This window comes from Sinohyriopsis cumingii, chromosome 2 (genome assembly GCF_028554795.1).
Source record: "Sinohyriopsis cumingii isolate HCF-2022 chromosome 2, ASM2855479v2, whole genome shotgun sequence".
Classification (NCBI taxonomy): domain Eukaryota; kingdom Metazoa; phylum Mollusca; class Bivalvia; order Unionida; family Unionidae; genus Sinohyriopsis; species Sinohyriopsis cumingii.
This window is the reverse complement of record NC_142962.1, coordinates 78,709,858-78,730,415: the sequence shown is the minus strand read 5'-3', so window position 1 is coordinate 78,730,415 and position 20,558 is coordinate 78,709,858. Positions and strand designations below refer to the sequence as shown.

At 40.2% G+C, this 20,558-nt stretch overlaps 1 protein-coding gene across 2 annotated transcripts in view; it reads left to right on the top strand.

The window, feature by feature from the left end:
* LOC149805246 (sodium/potassium/calcium exchanger 4-like) overlaps positions 1-17,286 on the top strand; it is a 92,025-nt gene extending 74,739 nt beyond the window's left edge. For both annotated transcript variants that reach the window (XM_089948853.1, XM_089948861.1), the window contains 4 exons: positions 11,871-11,985; positions 13,439-13,551; positions 14,386-14,451; positions 16,016-17,286. In XM_089948853.1, the coding sequence (XP_089804979.1) occupies positions 11,871-11,985; positions 13,439-13,551; positions 14,386-14,451; positions 16,016-16,162 (441 nt within the window). In that variant the 3' untranslated portion in view covers positions 16,163-17,286. The remainder of the gene's footprint in view (positions 1-11,870; positions 11,986-13,438; positions 13,552-14,385; positions 14,452-16,015) is intronic.
* The last annotated feature ends 3,272 nt before the right edge of the window (positions 17,287-20,558 follow it).

The following is a 20,558-nucleotide window of genomic DNA, read 5'->3' as shown; positions in this document are numbered from 1 at the left end:
TTGCTCAAAGCCTTGCGTTTTCATCTGGATACTTCTCGACCTCTACGGGAAAAAAAGATTCGTCAACTTTTAGCTACCGAAGACGTGTATGACGATGTGTGTGTAGCTTGTGACTTACACCCCCATTGGACAGATGTCCGTGACTGGAAAAAAGGGGGTTTTGAGGCTTGGACCCATGAACTGGCCCAGTATGCACGAGAGTTGTTCAAGGAAAAATGTTACTTTTCAACCTGTGTTAGTGACAGTGCCAGAAGAACCCGTCACCCAGGACAGGACTGTCGTGGACATGCCTGAAAGACCCTTTCGGGAGGACACTTGTGTGACCTTACCCCCTACAGAACTGGTCATAACATTACCCAAAACATGTTGTACAGACACTTGTGTTTATTCCACGTTGATGGTTATCATGTGCCTGTGCTTAAGCCTTTGGCTTTTATGTATTTGTGTCTTTCGTGTTCATGTTTAAAACATTCAATAAAAGTGTCCTGAAAAAAGTATATAAACTCTTGTCTTGTCTGTTTTCGTGTCACAAGTGACATTCCTAACACTATGGCTACCTCTGCTGTCTCTGCTCCCTCTTCCTCTACTGTCAAAGTCATCGACGAACACTTAGATCGTGCCAGTTGGGAGGCTTTGTATCTTCGCCATCCCTTTAACATGCTCATTGCTGGACCTAGCGGTTCAGGCAAAACCGAATTCGTCAAACGCTTGATCGAACATAAACATCATTTGATCGATCGAGCACCTCAGCGCATCGTGTGGTGTTACAAAGAGTGGCAATCGGCGTACAGCCTCTTGCGAGAAAGTCAAGGCGATTTCATCGTGTTTGTGGAAGGCATTCCTAAAGAAGACGACGGCATCGTCTCTGACTCCCGTCAAACCCATTTGGTCATTTTCGACATGTTAGGAGAAGACGAAGAAGAAATTAAAATGTGGTTCACGCGCAAAGGGCATCATCGTAATGCCAGTGTCGTTTACATCACTCAAAATTTGTTTCAACAAAGTAAAGCCCATCGCACCATCAGTCTCAATGCGCATTACGTGGTCTTGTTTACAAGCCCTCGAGATAAATCGCAAGTGCAAGTCTTAGCCAAACAGTTAGGAACGCCTTGGCTGACTCAGGCGTACGACGATGCCACTCAAACTCCACACGCCTATTTGCCCGTCGATTTGAAACCTACGACCCCCGAGGATTTGCGATTTCGTACCCACTTGTTTCACCACTGGTGCCAAGACGGAGGGCCTGTCCTGTACACGTCTCCGTCCTCGACTTAACTTCATTCCACAAAAAAAAATCTATAAAAACCTCAGACACTTTTCGTCTGTCTCACACAACGTCAACATGACGTCCCTTCAGTCTCATCTTCCCGTCAAATTGATTCGTGCCTTGTATGGCATCAGTCGAGAAAAAAATCCACAAACACGAGCTCGTGTTTTAGAAGCTAGTCTCAAAGAAGTCTTACGATGGTTCACGGTGACAGCACGTCAATTACTACAAGGGATCATTCAGATTCCTCATCAAACCAAACGCTTTTTTGATCGAAACAAAGTCGCTTTGACCCAACTGGCCGATCCCCGCATCGACACTCAAACCAAAAGACAAATCATTTTGAAACCTGGAGGGAGCGGTACTCTAGGAGGGGTCATCATTCGCTCTCTCTTAAGATGGGATCCTAATGCCCCCAAAGTTCTCCCCAAGAAAAAAGTCAAACGAAGCTCCAAGAAGAAGAAAAAGACCAGGTCCCCAAGGAAAACTTCTCCAGTGGCGAGACCCTCCTCTTACCAGACACCACCCCGGAAAAAGAAAAGAAGCCCCCAGAAAAAGAAACAGAGAAAAAGTCCCCAGAAAAAGAAAAGACCACAGAAGAAAACTAGTCGCAAGAGAGGCACTTCGGCCAGGACGCAACCTTACACTCGCAAACCACGACATGCCATGGCGGTGACAGCGTCTCCGGCAGCCTCAAGTTCATCCACTTCTCCGTTGATGACCCCAAGAACTTCCCCAGTGGCAGGACCCTCCAATTTAGTGGCAGTGGCCGCTGCTCACAAAGTACCTTCCCAAAATCAAAGAACAAGAAAGATCGGGCATGTTACAAAGTTTACTGGATTTGTCCAAGCAAGAACTGGCTCGATTTAGTCCGTTACGTACCCCTGCACGACGTGTCATGCCTGCCCTCAAGTTGATACGACGTAAAGACAATCAGTGGCGACGCGTTCCAGTATAAAAAAGGTGTGTGACCGAGTAGGGTATCAGTGTTTTGGTGCTCCTGAAGATGTCACCCTCCAGAAAACATCCCTCTTCTAAACAACCCCAAGGAAAGAAAAGAAAAGGACTGCCTCCACGTTTAGTCAAACATGGGGACATGTTATCTGTCCTGTCCAAAGCTTCTCCACCCCTACGAAAAAAACTCATTCAATCAGCTTCCAAAGAGGTCATCGATACCGTGTGCGAATGTTGTTTGAACGTGTTGAAAGGTACGATCCCTTTGTCCAAACACCAGAAACAATGCTCAGGCAAACATCGTCACGTTCTTCGCCAAATGGTTCAAAAGAAAATTCCCCTTCGTCAAAAGAAGAAGATGTTAGTCCAACGTGGAGGCATTTTACCCCTCTTGTTAGGCCCATTGCTGAAAGGAGTCTTGGGAACCATGTTGGGAGGACTGATGGGATCAAGATAAAAAGGCCCTCTGAAGTCCCAAAATCTCAGAATCGACCCTTGACAACCCTATGGAAGGACGAAAACTAGCTTTAGTGCCTTTCAAACGATGGATGGAATACCATCGTTGGCAAGAACAACGCACCCCGCATTTACCTCCTAATCCCCATTTGAGCGAAATGTCCCAGTTACAACACGAATTGCAGTCCTTGATGGATTGCCAAGATTTGTCCGAAACAGAAAAATCGCAAAAGTACGGTCAACTCTTGCAACGACTACAACTCTTTCACCAGAAAGCTTTAGACGAAACAGCTCTACCCACTCTGAAAGATTTTAAGACCTTGATGAAAAGTCCAGCACCATCACCAGTACCACCACCAGTACCAGTGACCAAGACAGAAAAAGAAGAAGAGGAAGAAGGGTTTCAAACTCCACCAGAAAAAGTACGCAAGTTAACAACACCACCTACCTCCAGAATTGGATCGATTAAAAAGATGATGACCACCCCTTCTTCATCACAAGAGAAAAAGAAGGTGAAGACAGAAGTGAAGACAGAAGTGAAACAAGAACCGATATCCCCTGTTCCGACATCCTCCTCTGCGACACCTATTGCTGGTCGCACACGCAAAGCATTGCAATCCAAGAAAGTACCCCAAGAGAAAAAGAGTAGCATCTTCCAAGTGTGGGTGCCTTATTAACACACAAACACAAAATGGAAAAAGTGTTAGCCAGCATTTACTACGATCCCTCGCATCCTGCACGTTACACAGGAGTTCAAAAATTGTATCGTGCTGCCAAAATGCGACTGAAAAGTCTCCGTTTACCTCAAGTGCAACGATGGTTACAGGAACAAGCTACCTACACTTTACACAAACCCATTCGACGCAAGTTTTCCAGAAGTCGCACCAGAGTGGAAGGCATCGATCATCAATGGCAAGCCGATTTAGCCGATGTCTCTCATTTGGCCAGCTACAATCGTGGCTACAAATATTTGTTTTGTGTCATCGACGTCTTTTCCAAATTTGCCTGGGTCGTACCCTTGACTTCCAAATCGAGCAGCGAGTTAGTGCGAGCCCTGCAACGAGTGTTGAAACAAAGTGGTCGTCACCCTCTTCGATGGCAAACGGACAAAGGTACCGAATTTCTGAACCAAGCTTTCCAAAAAGAATTAAAGAAACGTGACATTCATTTTTTTACCACCGAGAATCCCGAAACCAAAGCCAGCATCGTGGAACGTTTTCAACGCACTTTGAAAGAACGCATGTGGAAATATTTTACGCATCACCACACTCTGAAGTACATCGACATCTTACCGCACCTGGTGCAAGCGTACAACCATCGAAGCATCGGACGTGCCCCGCAAGAAGTGACTCCCGAGTACGAAATGTTGGTGTTTGAGCGCCTGTTTGGTACGTCCCCGACGACGGCTGTCCCCAAGAAAAGTGGAGTGTTGGCCGTAGGAGATTGGGTACGCATTGGCAAAACCAAACGCACTTTCGACAAAGGTTACTTACCTAACTGGACGACCGAATTGTTTCGTGTCACTGGACGAGTGCATGGCTGTCATCCTGCCGTCTATAAATTGGAAGACATGAACGGAGAAGTGCTCAAAGGAACGTTTTACTTACCCGAGTTACAACGTGTCACCAAAAAGAAGACGACGTGTACGACATCGAAAGCATTCTCGAACGCAGAACCCGTAAAGTGGGCAAACGACGTGTCAAAGAAGTCAAAGCACGTTGGAAACGATATCGACCCAGTTTTGATTCTTGGATCGACGCTTCGCAAGTCATCGACTATAAAAAGAAGTGACCATCATGCCCTTTCACACAGACGCAGCTACGTCGACCACTCCTTCACCTAGTTCTTCTCTGCAAGATTTACAAAAACAACCCTTGTGGGTGTGGTGTGGAGAACGTGTGCCTTAAACGCAAATCGTCTTTTTCTGCCAAACCTTCGTAGTGTATTGTGTCATCGGGGCAGCCATTGCCAATTTGAGTTTGCAACAAGGAGACAAACAATTGTGGACCATTTTATTGAGCAGTTGCATCGGTTACCTGCTTCCCAATCCCTCCCTGAAATTCTTCTCGAACGGGAACTACGGGAACCTTATGTCCAGTGCCAGTGCCAGTCACCACTCCAACAACAACAATAAACCCATTTTGAGCGGAGACACGCCTCTGACGTCCAGGAACCCCTCGGACAGCCACAGAACTCTGGAATTATGAGTCACCAAAACCAATTTTACTTAACCTTACCCAGTGACAGTTCCATGGAGGTGTTTCCCAAGAACACGTTGTGCTGTTACACGGCCAAATTACCCCAGACCATCCCATTAGATCACGAAGCCCATTGGGAAGTGGCTTTAGTAGAAATCATTCACCCGACCCAAGTCCTCAATGTCCTTCCCAATCAAAATTTTTTTGATGTGGAAGTTTATGACGAACAATTGCAACAGTACTTGGATACCCATGGCAAATATGACAAGAAAACCCCTGGCACAAAAAATCAAAAGTACACCACCTATCACTTGTTCGTTCCCCCAGGCTACTATTTTAGTGGTCAACATTTGGTGAGCACCATAGCCTCCAGGTTTAACGTCGTGTTTCTGAAAGCTTTGGAAAGTGTCAAAAAAAGTGTCACCATGGAATACCACAAAACAGTTCGTCACTTCTTGATGAAATTTGACGGGAGTAAAATCGTGTCCATTTTATTTTGTCCTGAATTGTTTGACATGTTGGGCGGAGACATGGACATGAGAATGGCCATGATGAAGAAAAACGAATTGCCAGTCATTTACGACAACGAGTCTTTTAGCAAGTTATTTCGTGCCCCGGTAGAACTGAACCAAGGACTGAATTTGATGTTTGTGTACTCCGATGTGGTGGAGTATAACGTGGTGGGACACACCTCTGTGCCGTTACTGCGTGTCATTCCTTTCAAAGTGGATTCTGCCACGGTCACTGACGAGGAAGGTGGAAACACTTACCACGTTCACCGCGAATTTGTACATCCTCACTATTTGCCTGTCAGCAAGTCGTATTTGGACACGGTCAACATTGCTATAAAAGGAGATCTGGGACAAAATATTCCATTCACCAAAGGAAAAGTTACGGTGAAACTCCATTTTCGAAAACGGTTCTCTCACGATTCGTAAGTCATGTATCCAGTGTACCGAGGGGTTGCTCGACAGCGAGGACACGGTTTAGGAGATATGTTAAAATCGGCCTTTCGTTCGGTGGCCCCGGTGTTGAAACCGATGGTGACACGCGGATTGCACGCCTTGAAAGATGCTGCACTGACACAAGGTAAAGAATTTCTCCAAAATGTCATCATCGACAAACAAAATCCTAAAGAAGCCTTCATGAGGGCAGGCAAAAATGTCTTGCTGCAAACGGGCAAAGACCTTTTGGGCCGACGAGACACACCTATAAATGCCCTGCACGCTACCGAGTCAAGCATTCAGCAAGGACAAGGCAGAAAGAGACGACGAAGAAAACACCCTTTCACCAGACTTCACAGGTCTAAAGCTAGAAAGGCAAAGAAAAGAAGAACCGTTCGAGACTTAGACGTTTTCGATTATTGAGAAATAGAAAAAAATGATGCACCGAGAGTCTTGCGCCTGTTCCAAGTCGGAACTGGATCGGTTTACCATGCCCCCCACCATGATGACCATGCAAGAATCCCAGTGGGTGGAATTTCATCTTGTCTCCTCTTTGACGGATTCCGCTCCCATCGAGTTTGAAATCAAAGGACAACCCGAAGATTACATCGATCTGAATAGCAGTTACCTGTATTTGAAAGTGAAAGTGATCAAAACGGACAACACCAATCCAGGAGGCGATGCTAGAGTAGCTCCTGTCAACAATTTCATGCATTCCTTTTTTCAGCGAAGTGGACTTGTACTTGAATAACAAACTGGTCAGCAGCAGCATTGATACTTACCATATCGTGCCTACGTGGAAAATCTCTTGACGTACGGAAAAGAGGCCAACAATACTCATCTGGATGCTTGCGTGGTATGGAAACCTGACACGGCAGGTGTAGGCACGTTTAGCGACACAGTCCTGACAGAAGATGACAATCCTCACAATATGGGGTTTAACGACCGTCGTAAGAAAATTCTGCAAGGGCGAAGTTTAGAACTGATGGATCGTTTGCATTTGGACATGTGGTTACAAGAAAAGTATTTGCTGAACGGGGTGGATATCCGTCTGAGACTGAATCGTAGCAGTGCCGCTTTCCATTTGATGGCCCATGCCAATGAATACAAAACTATCATTCAAGAAGCCCGACTTTACGTCTGTCGTGTGGAAGTGTTACCTAAAGTGGGAAACGACGTCAGTCAGACGTTGAGCAGAACGACCGCCAAGTATCCGATACGAAGAGTGGAAGTGAAAACGTTCACCATTCCTGCTGGACAGCGATCCATGATCGAAGATCATCTGTTCCAAGGACAGTTACCCAAGCGTTTGATTGTTGGTATCGTCAGGAATTCAGCCTTCAACGGAACCAACGATCAAAATCCTTTTGAGTTTCAACATTACAATGTGTCCAAGATCGAAGTCAGTCGCGACGGCAAAACCTTGTGTACCCGACCCTTTGAGCCCAACTTTGGTGTCGCGAAGAATTATTTGAGATCGTACTTGTCCCTGTACGAAGCCACGGGACAGTTAGGAACCAACACCAGTCACGGTATTTCGTACGACGATTATGCAGGAGGCTATGCTTTGTGGGGTTTTGATTTCACTCCAGACCAAGGCAGCGACGAGGGACATTTCCACCCTATAAAATCGGGTCAGATTCGTGTGGAACTTCAGTTTGCAAATCCACCTCCAGACCACACAGAGAACGTCATCCTGTATGCAGAATTTGACAATACTATAGAAATCAACAGTTTGAGAGAAGTCATTCTAGACTATTAGAAGCCATGGAAGACTGTTATCCCTCTTTGCCTAGTGGAGAAACTTTGAAGATGGAATGTGAGGAGACCGGGGAAGAAGAATCTCAAGACAAAGACGAAGAAGTTACCATGATGAAGTCAATATGGCCAGAACAAGAAGCCCATTTAGTCTCCTGTTTTGCCAAACACTTGGTCGAAAAAATGGCGGAATTGATCAAGAAAGATTGCTATGGATGTCAAAACGATCATCCCAGTCAAATTCAACACGATAAATGCCTAATGCTGAGTCAAGAAGAAAAACTGAACGAGTATCTGGACGAAACTTGGAGTCTCATCTCGGACGAAGTCGTGTTGCATCAGTGGTATAAAGACTTGCGTGAACATTCTTGTCCACCATTAACCACTCAAGAGATCCATCGTATCGAAGCTCTCCTGAATCAGAGTGGGGAGACGAAGCGAAGAAACGGTTATTTGTCAGACATTTTCAAGCAAAAAGTCAGGATCGAATTGATGACTTATTATTACCTGTGAAGAAGAAAAAAAAACACACAAAACATGGATACCTGGGAACTTTATTACCTTTTGAACCACAGTTCGTACACGGCTTCTTGGAATCCTGTCGTCTGTGCTAAAGATGAACTCCCTCATCGCAAACCTCAAGACCATCTAGCTTATATGATCAACACGGACGACAGTCATCTCCCAGGAACCCACTGGGTAGCCGTCTACTTTCCTCAAGAAGGATGTGTGGAATATTTCGATTCGTATGGATTGCCCCCTTTGGAAGACGATATCATTGACTTTATGAGAAGAAATGCTCAGACCACCCGATTCAATAATGTGAAATTACAAGGTACAGATTCCTTGGTGTGTGGACAATATTGTGTGTATTTTCTGCATCATCGCAGCCTGGGCTATTCCTTAGAACATTTAGTGACTCATTTTGATCCTCGTTCTTCTTCTAGAAACGATGTGAAAGTAGATCAATGGTTTTGTGACCATTTTGCTTATCTTTTGTCTCAAGCTAGGAAACGTAGTGTCCATCAATGGCCTAATGACTTCCAACAGTGGAAATCACAATTTCATTCACAACGTTGTCAGCCTTGTCCAAAATAATGTGTGAGTTGGAAAAAAAAATGTTTGTCATTTGAAACAAAATGTTTGATGTTATATTGTTGGATTATTGTTAAAAATGTTAGAGTTGTTTGTTAGTGTTAAGTGATTTTGAATAAAAAATGTTGTGTTTTGAAAAAATGCCTTTGTGGTTTGTTTGACTATAGAAATCTTGATTCATGCTCTTTGACTTCTTACTATCCCTCTCATGGCACTCATTGAACGTTCCGGCTCGAAAACCGTGGAGGGATGTTTTCCTTCACGTCCGCGCTTTGACTTTAAAGCCGGGGTAGTCTCCAGTCTAACCATCCATTGTCGACTCATCCTCCTACGAAGATGTGCTCCAAACTAGCTAAGCTAAACGAAGCCTACGTGAATTTGCACAGGGTCAGACACAGTCTGATACCGAAGCCAGAAGAGATAGAGAATGTGAGAATGCTAAAAGTCACTGAAGACCTGATAGAAGAGCTCTTCAGAGAAGAAGTGAACAGGGAGAAAGAAGAATGGACAGAGAAGTACAGACTTCAGAAACAGCAGAGAGAGCAGCAACAGCAGCAACAGCAGCAGCAACCTGAACCTGACAGAGGCTTTGTCGATTGTCGTATCGACACCAAAGAGTTCTTCTTCTCTTTCCGAAGAAGCAGACCTATCGTCAGAAAGTCTATCGTCAGAGGACATCGCATTCTTAGAAACTAAAAGACTGCCATAGCAAACAAAAAAACAGCCCTTTTCAGGGCTACCCAATACTCTAGAAAAGAAATAGCAATCCATTTGCCAATGTGAGTATGTAGAGTAGTGTGAATATAAACACTTACTCTTTTTTTAAGTGTGAGTGTATGTGTTTGTGTATATGATTGTGTGTTTGTAAGTGCTCACGTACGTTTGTGTGGATAGTAGATTATGATGATGTTTTTTTTTGCTGTTTGACGTGTGGGGAGAGTAGATTTGGGGTTTGATTGGATTGCTTTGCGTATGTGGATAGTATATTATTTGCTTAATACAATTTTTTAGAATAGTGATGGGTAGTATAAAAAGTGAGTGTTTCTTTTAGGTCCGCGCGTTGCTTGGTTATGATCTAGGTAAGATCAATTTTGTTTTAGGGGGATGTTTTCCATCACGTCCGCGCTTTCAGTATAAATTAAAAATCGTTCGGCAGTCTAGCTACCCTTGTTGATTGATCAACACCACCAGAATGAACACCAGACTAGCTAAACTGCTTGAACTTCATGTACACCTGGAATATGCCAGGCGTATAGCGAATGAGCTGGCTGCAGAGGCCATCGTAGAAGAGGGAAGGATGAAAGAGGAGGAGAGAAGAAACAAAGAAGAGGAAGAGAGAAGAAACAAAGAAGAGGAAGAAAAGGAGAGAGGAAATTTCAGAATCCCAGAGACAGAAGATTGGGGTTCTGAAGCCACTTATCCCGCCTCTGCTCTCCCCCCAAAAAGAGTGAAAGGAGACTGGGGAAGAAGATGTGTGTGTGGTGCCAGGCCTGGAAGGTGCCATCATTAACCAGGTGTCACTGGAGTTCAAAAACAAACAGCCCTTTTCAGGGCTACCCAATACTCTAGAAAAGAAATAGTAATCCATTTGCCAATGTGTGTATGTAGAGTAGTGTGAATATAAACACTGACTCTTTTTATGTGTGTTAGTGTGTGTTTTGTGTGTGTGTGTGTGTGTGTGTGTGTGTGTGTTTGTAAGAGCTCACGTACGTTTGTGTGGATAGTAGATTTGGTTTTTTAATTTAATGCTTTGCGTGGGTGAATAGTAGAGTTGGGTTTAATTTTAATGTTTTGCATGTGTGGATAGTAGATTTGGGGTTAGTTTATTGCTGCTTCACGTATGTGGATAATAGATCATATGAAATGAGAAAAGTAGGGGATGTTTTCCTTCACGTCCGCGCGTTTTAAGTGCTAATCGAGGTAATATCAATTTTATGTTTTAGGGGGATGTTTTCCTTCACGTCCGCACTTTAACTATAAGAACCCACAAAGTTCGTCGTTCGCACCATTCTAAGGAATAAAAAAAGAAGATGGAAGTGTCCCAACTGTTTAATGATTTAAGGCATGTTTATTTTTGGATGGTGGATGGTGAATATGGAGTTGAAAGGATTGAAAGAGATTGGAGGTTAAGAACCAGTGTGCACTACGTGAACGAACTAAAATTAGCCAGGGAGATGATTAGAAAGATTAATTGAAGAAGAAGTGGAGAGATTGAGAGGGCTAATAAATCCCCCTTATGTCAGAGTGGGGACATTAAAAGAGGCCCTGGAGAAGGTAGAAGAAGTAAGAAGGAATTTTGGAAGAGATAGAAAAAAGGTCAGAGTGGCCCTTTGTCAAAAGGAGTGTTGAAAGATTGAAAAAAGGGGAAGAAAATATGAGAAAGGTGATAGATGAAGAAGTGGAGAAAATAAAGGACAGGTGGGCAAAAGATAGAAAAGAAGAATAAAATAGAAAGAAAAAGGAAGAACTAGAGAAACTGAACGCTAACTGGATAACAATCCAACAGAAGTTCCGAACCATGGGTCACCCGGACTGGATACCGGAAAATGAAAAGAAGAAGAAAGGAATGATGGAAAAAACAAGGGGATGAATAAAGAAGTTGAGGAGTTAGAAGAAGAAGAAACCCAAAGGCCCTTTTCAGGGCCACTCCAATTTCTCGAAAAGAGATCGACTTTTAATTGCCAACCCCCTTTTTATTTTATTTTTTTATTTTTTTTTAAAAAAAAATAGAGACCCTCCTTGTTTCAATTTTACATAGACCCTATACAGTCCCAGGGGTTTTTGTCCATGTTAAATTTACATAGACCCTGTACAGGCCCGGGGGGGGTGGTGTTAATGTTAAATTTACATAGACCCTATAGTGCCGGTCCTGTATTCCCCATGTTAAATTACATAGACCCTACAGTGCCGGGCTAGTTTTCCCCATGTTAAATTTACATAGACCCTATAGTGCCGGGACCCTGTTTTTAATGGTAAGTCCCATAGACCCTGAATCGCCCCACTTAACTACTAAAGCACCGTTAAAAACCAAATAACCAACCAACCAAACAGCATAATTACCCTGATATTCTGGATAATTATGAAGTACACATGTTGCCTAATATGATATTGTTTACACCAGATCTGCACAGGAGATGATTTTAGAATTACACGTACTCTCAAGTCTGTTGCAGTTGTAAATGTTCATCTTTTACACAGGTAACTCTTGCTGGCTTTTCCTTCCACATACCAGACAGCGTTATGGGAATCACCTTTCTTGCAGCTGGAACAAGTATACCCGATGCTATGGCAAGCGTCTTTGTAGCAAGACAAGGTAAATATAGTTTTTATACAATTACTTCTTTACTAGCTGTGCTGGGTCATATCTTTTTCTGAGTTTCGAGTCTCTTTGCTATTTTCAAGTCCACGCAAAAGGAAGCAGAAAACAGTCTCTGAGGCTGACAAGTTTCATATGCTTCAAATAGTATTAATCAATTCAGTCTTTTATCATATGAATCTTGGACTTTATCTCAAAAAAGAAATTAACCCATCAATTTCTAACAAACAAAATCGAATAAAATAAGCTTAATGTAATAGGTGTATGAATAGAGATTTGCATGAATGGCTGCATTGGAGCCTTTATTTATGTCACTGAAAGTGCACAACAACCCCTTAAATAAATAGGGTGTGAAGTCAATGCAAAACACGATCATACATACACACTTAAAAAGCACAGGATGTATGACTCAAAACAAAATACATAATGCATGACAAATAAGTGTTATGTTTTGTGTGGCTTATCGCCAATTTTCGGCACATGATAGGCTTTACATGGCAAACAGTACATTTGGTAGAGGAAGAACTCAGACAGATTCTGGGAAGAACGACCAACCCTTGGGAAATTAATGTCAAGCTTTTTTTACATACATGTACTCACATTGGTCAAGTCTAGACTCTAACTCACAATGACAGGGTTGAGATGTGTCATGGCGAGTTCCTTAGACCGCTTAGACACCCGGGAACACCTAAAAGTAAGAGTACATAGAAAATAAGAGACAGAAATGGACAAAAGAGTACCACATTGGAATGGTTAAAGGGCAAAAAAGCGTAATTGACAAGTTAAAGAAGTTAAAGAAGTTATAATGAAGATTGTTGTAAAACTTATCACTTCGAGCTCAAACTGGTACTGGCTCAAAAGAACAAATCAAGCTGCATATAAAACAATGAAGGGAAAAAGATATGTATCTTAATGAGACCACCCCCTCACCCCCATCCCCCAAAAAAAGAAATTAAAAAAAGGATTGCCATAACAAAATCCTCTATCACCTGCACATATAACATATATAAACTGTACTGAGTTATGTTATGTGCATCAGCAAATGTACAGTATGTACAGTATGTACTCGCTTATAAGAAGAGTCCAACTGCAAACTGCACAGCCTCATGTCTGCCTCTTTAATGCACCGGCATATCTGGGTCACTATGCAGTTTGCTTGGAGTAATCATTAGAACAAACAGCATAGACAATAATCTGCTGGCGCATTATGCAATGCAAGATTAGTTTCTATGTTGTTTGCAGTTGGACTGAAGTTAAACACAAGTAATACGGTAAAATGTATCACAGGGTGATAAAATATGAAAGGGTGTAAAAATAAAAATCTTATAACAATACACAAAGCTTCTTCTCGGTAAATTAATACCGATGCAAGAGAAAGACGACTCTAACAAAATATAAGAATATTCTGCCAAAAGCTAGCTATTCTGTGCATATAAACGTTTCTTTCCAGGTATGGGAGATATGGCCGTTTCTAATTCTGTAGGAAGTAATGTATTTGACATTCTATTAGGCTTGTCACTTCCCTGGTTTCTTAAAACGGCGATTGTCAACGCTAACACAACGGTAAGAATTTTGAGACTTACTATTTTCTTTTACTGTAAGATGAATTACTTTCTAAAAAATCCAATTCATTTTTAGCACTTCCAGGATGTGGTAGTATTACAGGACCACTGTATTTGTTTACTATGGCATAAAAAGGACTAATTTCCTATTTTATATGTGCATATCACGTGGTTTTTTTTAGTCATAGTAGACTTATTTAAGTAAGTAGTGATATTGTCAAGATTTAAATTTTTATATAAAGAATGTTTCTCAGCCAAAAATTAATCTTAGACTTAACTAATTGTTAATTTATTAACTCAGTCTAAGTTAATGACAGAAGTGCTAAATACAAGTAAACCGCCTTTCATTTATTATTCTGTCTATTCTATTACCCTATCGTATCAAAGGTCTTTATGAAATGTACTTACACTACTCGTTTATCCTATTGTATGCAACGTAGTCTCGTTAATCATGGCTCACTCGGATGTCTCATTATCCAAACAAGGCTCTGTTCATTCACATAATTATCTGGTCATCCAATCAAGGTTGCATTCATTTGGATGTCTGGCTATCCCAACAACAAGTCATGGAAACATATTTCCTCTGCTTTAATTTAAATCTGTTCCATCAATGCCAACCGGTAGGTGGATGGGTGGGTACGAACGTGTCCGGTTTAACTGGGCTCATGGTATTAAGACATAAAGTAGTGCAAACCAACTGTACCCCTAAGTACCATTTATGAACGCACGAGTCAAAAACACCACCACCACCACCAAAAATAACATGAAAATCAGGTTTGGGATTTTTTTTCGTTGTTGAGGTGAAGTTTTAGATAAATAATATTTCTCCTTGCAGGTAGCAATTAATAGTAACGGAATGCTCTACTCGATAATTCTGCTCTTCCTTACTGTTATTATTACGGTAAGTCTAACTTCATGTGCAATATACTCGATAATTCTGCTCTTCCTTACTGTTATTATTACGGTAAGTCTAACTTCATGTGCAATCAACCAAATAATTCTACTCTTCCTTGCAATTATTATGACAGTAAGCCTAACTTCATGTACAATTGATAGCTAAAACATTTTATCAGAAATAGTTTTATATTTCTAAACTTTTGTGCACCAGTCTATAAAGCTAATTCAATTAATCAAGTCTAGGGTAATGCAAAATCTCACTTGATTTCAAATGGTCAATTGATGATCAATTTATTTTGATTTTCTCTTGTCATGATATTCATCTTTCATTTTCTCATTAACATGTTTTTAGTAACTGGTAGATTTATTTTAAAAGACACACTTTGTGAAGATTTGTAGCAAGTAATGGCAATTCCTTAAATGTCTTAGGTTTTATTCCTACACCACATACTTTGATATTGGAGTGAGCTAAACATGTTGCATTACTCTATTTATTTCTTTATTAATGTAAATTAACTAAGTTTATTATAGGGATAATCTTTCTGGATTGAATATTTTACAGTTTTGTGTCTTCAAATTTTTCAAAACTATTATTTATTTTCGACTGAGCAACGAAAGGAAACAAAAATGATCATACTTTTAGGATTCTCCTTGAAAGCGCACTGTGTCCAGATCTTGCCATTTTGATTAGGGGTCATCTATTTAGTACATACGCAAAAATCTGGCAAAGCTTGACCCCTCCCTGTACACATGCATACTTTTTTACACACACCCCACCTGCATATGTATGCTAACGCACCCCCACCCCTGAATTCTATAGAACGGCCTATATTTAATCCACATGGAAACCATAAAGGATTAATAATATTAATGTGCTCAATAAAACAGATAGTCCACCGACGTTTGGCTGCAATAAAGAAATAAGCCGTGTAACTTTAAACAGTTTGTCTAGTGTCTGCTAAAATTTAAACGCCAACTGAACCCAGTCAAACAGGTTAAGTATTAGACAAATTATTATCGGGGTTTCACCCCACCACTCATCCCCGTTTCCTATGCAGACATTATCAGTAGACCCCCACATATCCGTAAGTACTAAATGGACGGCCCCTTAAGTAAACCTTTGATACCTTTTCAAAGTCAACATTTTCTTGTCATGAACTTTTGGTATCTTTTACTGAGCATACAACAGGATTGGCTGGCTTTAGTAAAACGATTGGAGAAGCCATACACACTGTACCATAGAATCTCGTTTACCCATAATTCTCATGGGACACAATTTTCAAATAAATGGGAGTTTGTATGAACGAGTTTGGTTGTTCCAAATAAGAACATATGGGCGAATTTATGCTCAGATTAACCAACAATTCTGATTAATGTGGTCCACTGCTTCAAGCAAGATGTCAAATGAGAATGAACTTCCAGACACAACAGTTTTCTCTCACGTAATGCAAACTCTGTTATGCCTGCTGAAAGAATATTAAAATAAATATTTTAAAACATTTACTCTAAAATTTATTCAATTTAAAATTTACTGTTCTTATATTTTCCAAATGTATCTTTTCTTTCAGATTGGTGCCGTACACTTGAATGGTTGGATCCTAAACAAATGTGTTGGGTTTATATGCCTAATGGTCTATGCAATATATTTAGCATTTTCCATTATGATAGAATGTAATGTTTTTGGTTTCGTTAATCCCCCAATGTGTTCAACTTGATGGATTCAAAATGCCTGCTAATATAAAACTATGAACAAGTTACCTTTCATCTTGTGAAGTGTTTCTGTCTTGATGAACTGCTGCCAAATTCAAATGCAGTTTAATATATTTACTTCTGTAAATTATGGATCTTAGTATACTGTTTTATTGTCTGTTTGTCGATAATGCTGGTAGATAATCTATTTGTACATTTGTGATGATCATTTTCACTGAAAAGTCTAGTACGTATACGTCCTCATAACTATCCAAGTTACCATGGCTATGTGATGAAAAAGCTCTTCTGAAATGAAGGTAAAAGCTGAAAAAGTCCTAATTGTTTATTTTCTTAAATGGAATAATAACAGTAGCATGAAAAAAAGAAAAAGAAATTGTGTGCATTTATAATCAAAATTGTATTAAACAAATTGTGAATCTGGCATAGTGTTCTTTGAAATATCCATATTTTAATGTCACACAAAAAATTAAACAATAAAAAAAACTAGAACAACTTCAAAGTATTGGCATCGCAAATCCCCTTGCATTTTACAGTATTTCCAACGCACTCACAACCACCCTAATCCCCTTGACAGTAATCGGAGTGTTATAGTCCTAAATCTATCATAAATGTAATGCTTTTCTCATGCTACGCCTGCGTATTGAAGTTTATTCAGAAAATAGTTTAAAATGTCGATATAATTGAAATCACTGCACATTTTCCATTCAACTCTTTCTAGGAATCCCTGTCATGGTGGTCATGCTAGTGTTGTAGATAGTCACATCAGGGCCAACATAACTACAAAGGTTTGTGAATCATCACCAGCGGTTAGTAGAGATTGGTAATAGAAGATTTGCAGACAGACTGATGGTATCGCATTATCCCTGGTGCTTTATAATAAAGTGTTTGGATAATTATTATAATTTTCATTTCAAGAACAATTTTTACTTTTATTTTTTACCTTAAAATCTTTCCATATCACTATATTTGGGGACTGAAATTTCCAAAGATTAACAAATATATAAATAGCAATTTATTTAAAAACAATCAAACATTATGCTTTAAACATGTCTTATTTTATTTACATTTTCTTGTTCATATATCAGTGAATATGATTGAAAAGGTTTTGTTATTAAATTTTAGTCAAGTATTCTTTAGTTTGTTCTTTATATTGAAGCAAAAGTGATTAAAGGAATTCCACACACAAACACATAACTAATACAAATCTATTCGTTTCATCAAATCTGTACCACAAATGCAAGAACGAACGAGTACTGTCAACAGGATAAGAAACAATTGCCCCGTGTTTAATTAATAGTTAATGGTTTTTCTGTATAGATATGATATAGCCAACATGGGAGATTTCAGACCAATGGATCTCAATTTTAAATAGATCCTCTTTTTTGGCTGCCACCAGAAGATAGAGACCATGTTGGGCCTGACATTTTCTCTGCTGTGCGTTTCAAGTAGTACATAAGAGCATGGACAGGCCCTGCACTGCTGCCCATCTCGATAGGCCATATAATGCCTTCAGTGATGACAAGCTGAGGAAAGCTTCTCATCGTACTAAATCAAAAATACAAGAAGCCGTACAAGTCCTTGGCAATAGACTCGCATGGATATTTACTGCCCAATTTTTGGCCAGGCAAAATTTTACTAATGATGCCAAGTCAATGACAAGGCCACCATATTACAATGATTGACCCTATTAAAATGTGCTGGTTGACATATTTACTGCCAAAGTGTCCTTATCAACACTCAGTACATCCAGAGTGAACAGCCATGAGAATGATCGGTTCCAGTGTGATGGTAATAAGCTTTTTGAGAAGCCTTAAAATATCATGGGTACTGGGATTTGTCTCAAAAGCGACAAGAAATTTTGTTTATTGGCCATGACTTTAGCAGATGATGCAAGGAGGTCTTTGTCATCGACCTCAAAATCTGCAGAGGCTTTTATCTTATAGATCTGACTTACAAAGGCAGAGTCAAGATCCCATAAATTTATTTCCTCTCTATTAGCCTTAAAACTAAACTCCATCTCCTCCATCGCTGGATGGGAGTGAGACAACATATAAAAGTTTTACCCACACTCATTGTGGGCATTGTTCTCATTGTGCATTGCTTCCATATCAGCATATAACATACCTAGCTGCATGGAAGAAGTAATGCCATCATCCTGGGTGCAACATGGTATTTTTCAATGGGGTACACCAGTAACATCAAACATGCTGGCTGGACTGTCAGTTGCACAACCAACAAGGTGTGTGTTGCTGGATGGATGGCTGGAATGCCGACTCTTCTAAAAAATGAAATGGGCGGATCAGTTGTACCGATTTCCATACGGTTCCATATAAAATGGAACAGTCAGTTGGAATGTGGTATGTTCCATCTAAAGAACTGACTTTAGGTTGCTTACTTGCAACATACAGTCATCCAGATAGCTCGAATGGCTAGTCAGTAACCAGAACGGCAGGCAGAGGCTACGGCTGAAGGAAAAAGCATCTTGGTGAAATCAGTATCATACCCAAAGGAACCCAGACTTAACAGGTTCTATGGTTAAGCTCTGGGGAGGGTAGGGAACTTACTGCCACTGGGCTGTCAAATAGTGGAAGAAAACTCTCCGGTAAGAGCAGTCTGTACAGGAAAGATGTGACAAAAATCTTCGAAGACATCGCCTGAATAAGTCTCATTCTATGAGACTCGAGCGATGCTCGGGACAGGTGTAGCACTGAAGCATCAAACACCAACCAATTCTCAGCCTCTAGCTATTTGGACAGGACAGTAGCTGCTGTTGGATGGTTACTCAGGATGTCACTATCTGCTGAATTTGACTTGGTCCCATCTCTGTCTGTCTGTCTGTCTCTCTCTTTCTCCATTTCTAAACGATGCCCTAACCATGCCCACTGTGACCATAAGCAGCAGATACCATAAGGTAATAATCACGTGCATTATATGCACATGAGGTATGTGTTATAATAATAATAATAATAATAATAATAATAATAATAATGACCTTATTTAAGAGGGTAACACAATTAGCTAAGAACTAATCTACCTTGAGGCCCTCATACAAAGGAATTTATTTATTTTAACTGCATCTCTAAAGCCACTGGATACATCGGGTGTGGAAGAAGGAAATAGAGTGGGCATTTATATTTGTTCTCACCATTTTTTTTACATTTGTGCACTGAGTACGTTTTGTTGCCATTTTCTATCTAGAACAACAATAAACAACAAAAATGGAAATAGCAAAGAAGATAAATAACCACATTCATTATAAATACATGTCAGAAATTTAACCAGCATTAAAAACCACAAGTATCTATGGTATCTTGTGCGAATTACTAAGTCCATAAACTGCACAAACTATAAAAATCAGAAAAGCCACAACAAAAGTGAACAAAATCCTGCAGAAACCTTACAGTAGTGTACCACACTTTCTGATCAATGAATACAATTAAAGATAATCTCCAAGGATATCAAAAGGAGATGTGTGCAATTGAAAGCTTAGACTGGTAAACATCTAGGGTTACTGTCTAGTATTGTCTGGGGAAGTAATTTGTAAGAGTTTCTTCCCTTTGTTATATAGAAGAAATTTGTTATCGCTATGGAAGTGCTTGACTCAAAAGGTAGCCAAGACTATTTGCTAATGGATCGGTGAACATACTGGACAAAGAAATCATTCTCATTCTATCAGTCAAAGTCAGCTTGACCTTTGACCTTTTTATCCTATAATCAAAAGGCTTCTTTAATAACCCAACTGCAAGACACAAAGTTTGGTAAAGGTAGATGGTTTAAATGGTACAGTACAGATTTGAGAAAGGTGGTAGACAGACAAATGTATGGATATCATAACATCATATGCTCCACCTTTTGATTACTGTATAAAAGTTCCACAGATTTCTTAGGAAATTTTCCCCAAGAAAAGTATTATAAATGTAAAACAAAGAGACCAAAGAAGGCCTGACATTACTCACAAGGCCAATATTTTGGTACAGGTAATAATTTTGTTGCAAAATCATGGTTTTTAATCTCTCTCTCTCTCTCTCTCTCTCTATATATATATATATATATATATATATATATATATATATATATATATATATATATATATATATATATATATATATATATTCACAAAAACCCGAGAGTCTTAATTCCAAGAACATCCCTACATCTCATTTATGCCATGTTTGATCCGAATGGTTCAAACATTCTGGAGAGGTTGAAACTCTGGTTTACACCTGTTGGCTTTGTAAGCCACATCACTGTTAAAAACGCCACTCAAAATACAATTTTGGTAGTGTATGTCCAAAGGAACATGCCTCCTAAGTTTCTTAAAATTTTGCCTCAATTATAGTCATTCAAGAAGATGAAAATGGATTTTATACCTGGTTGCTATAGAAGGCATGCTATTGCTAG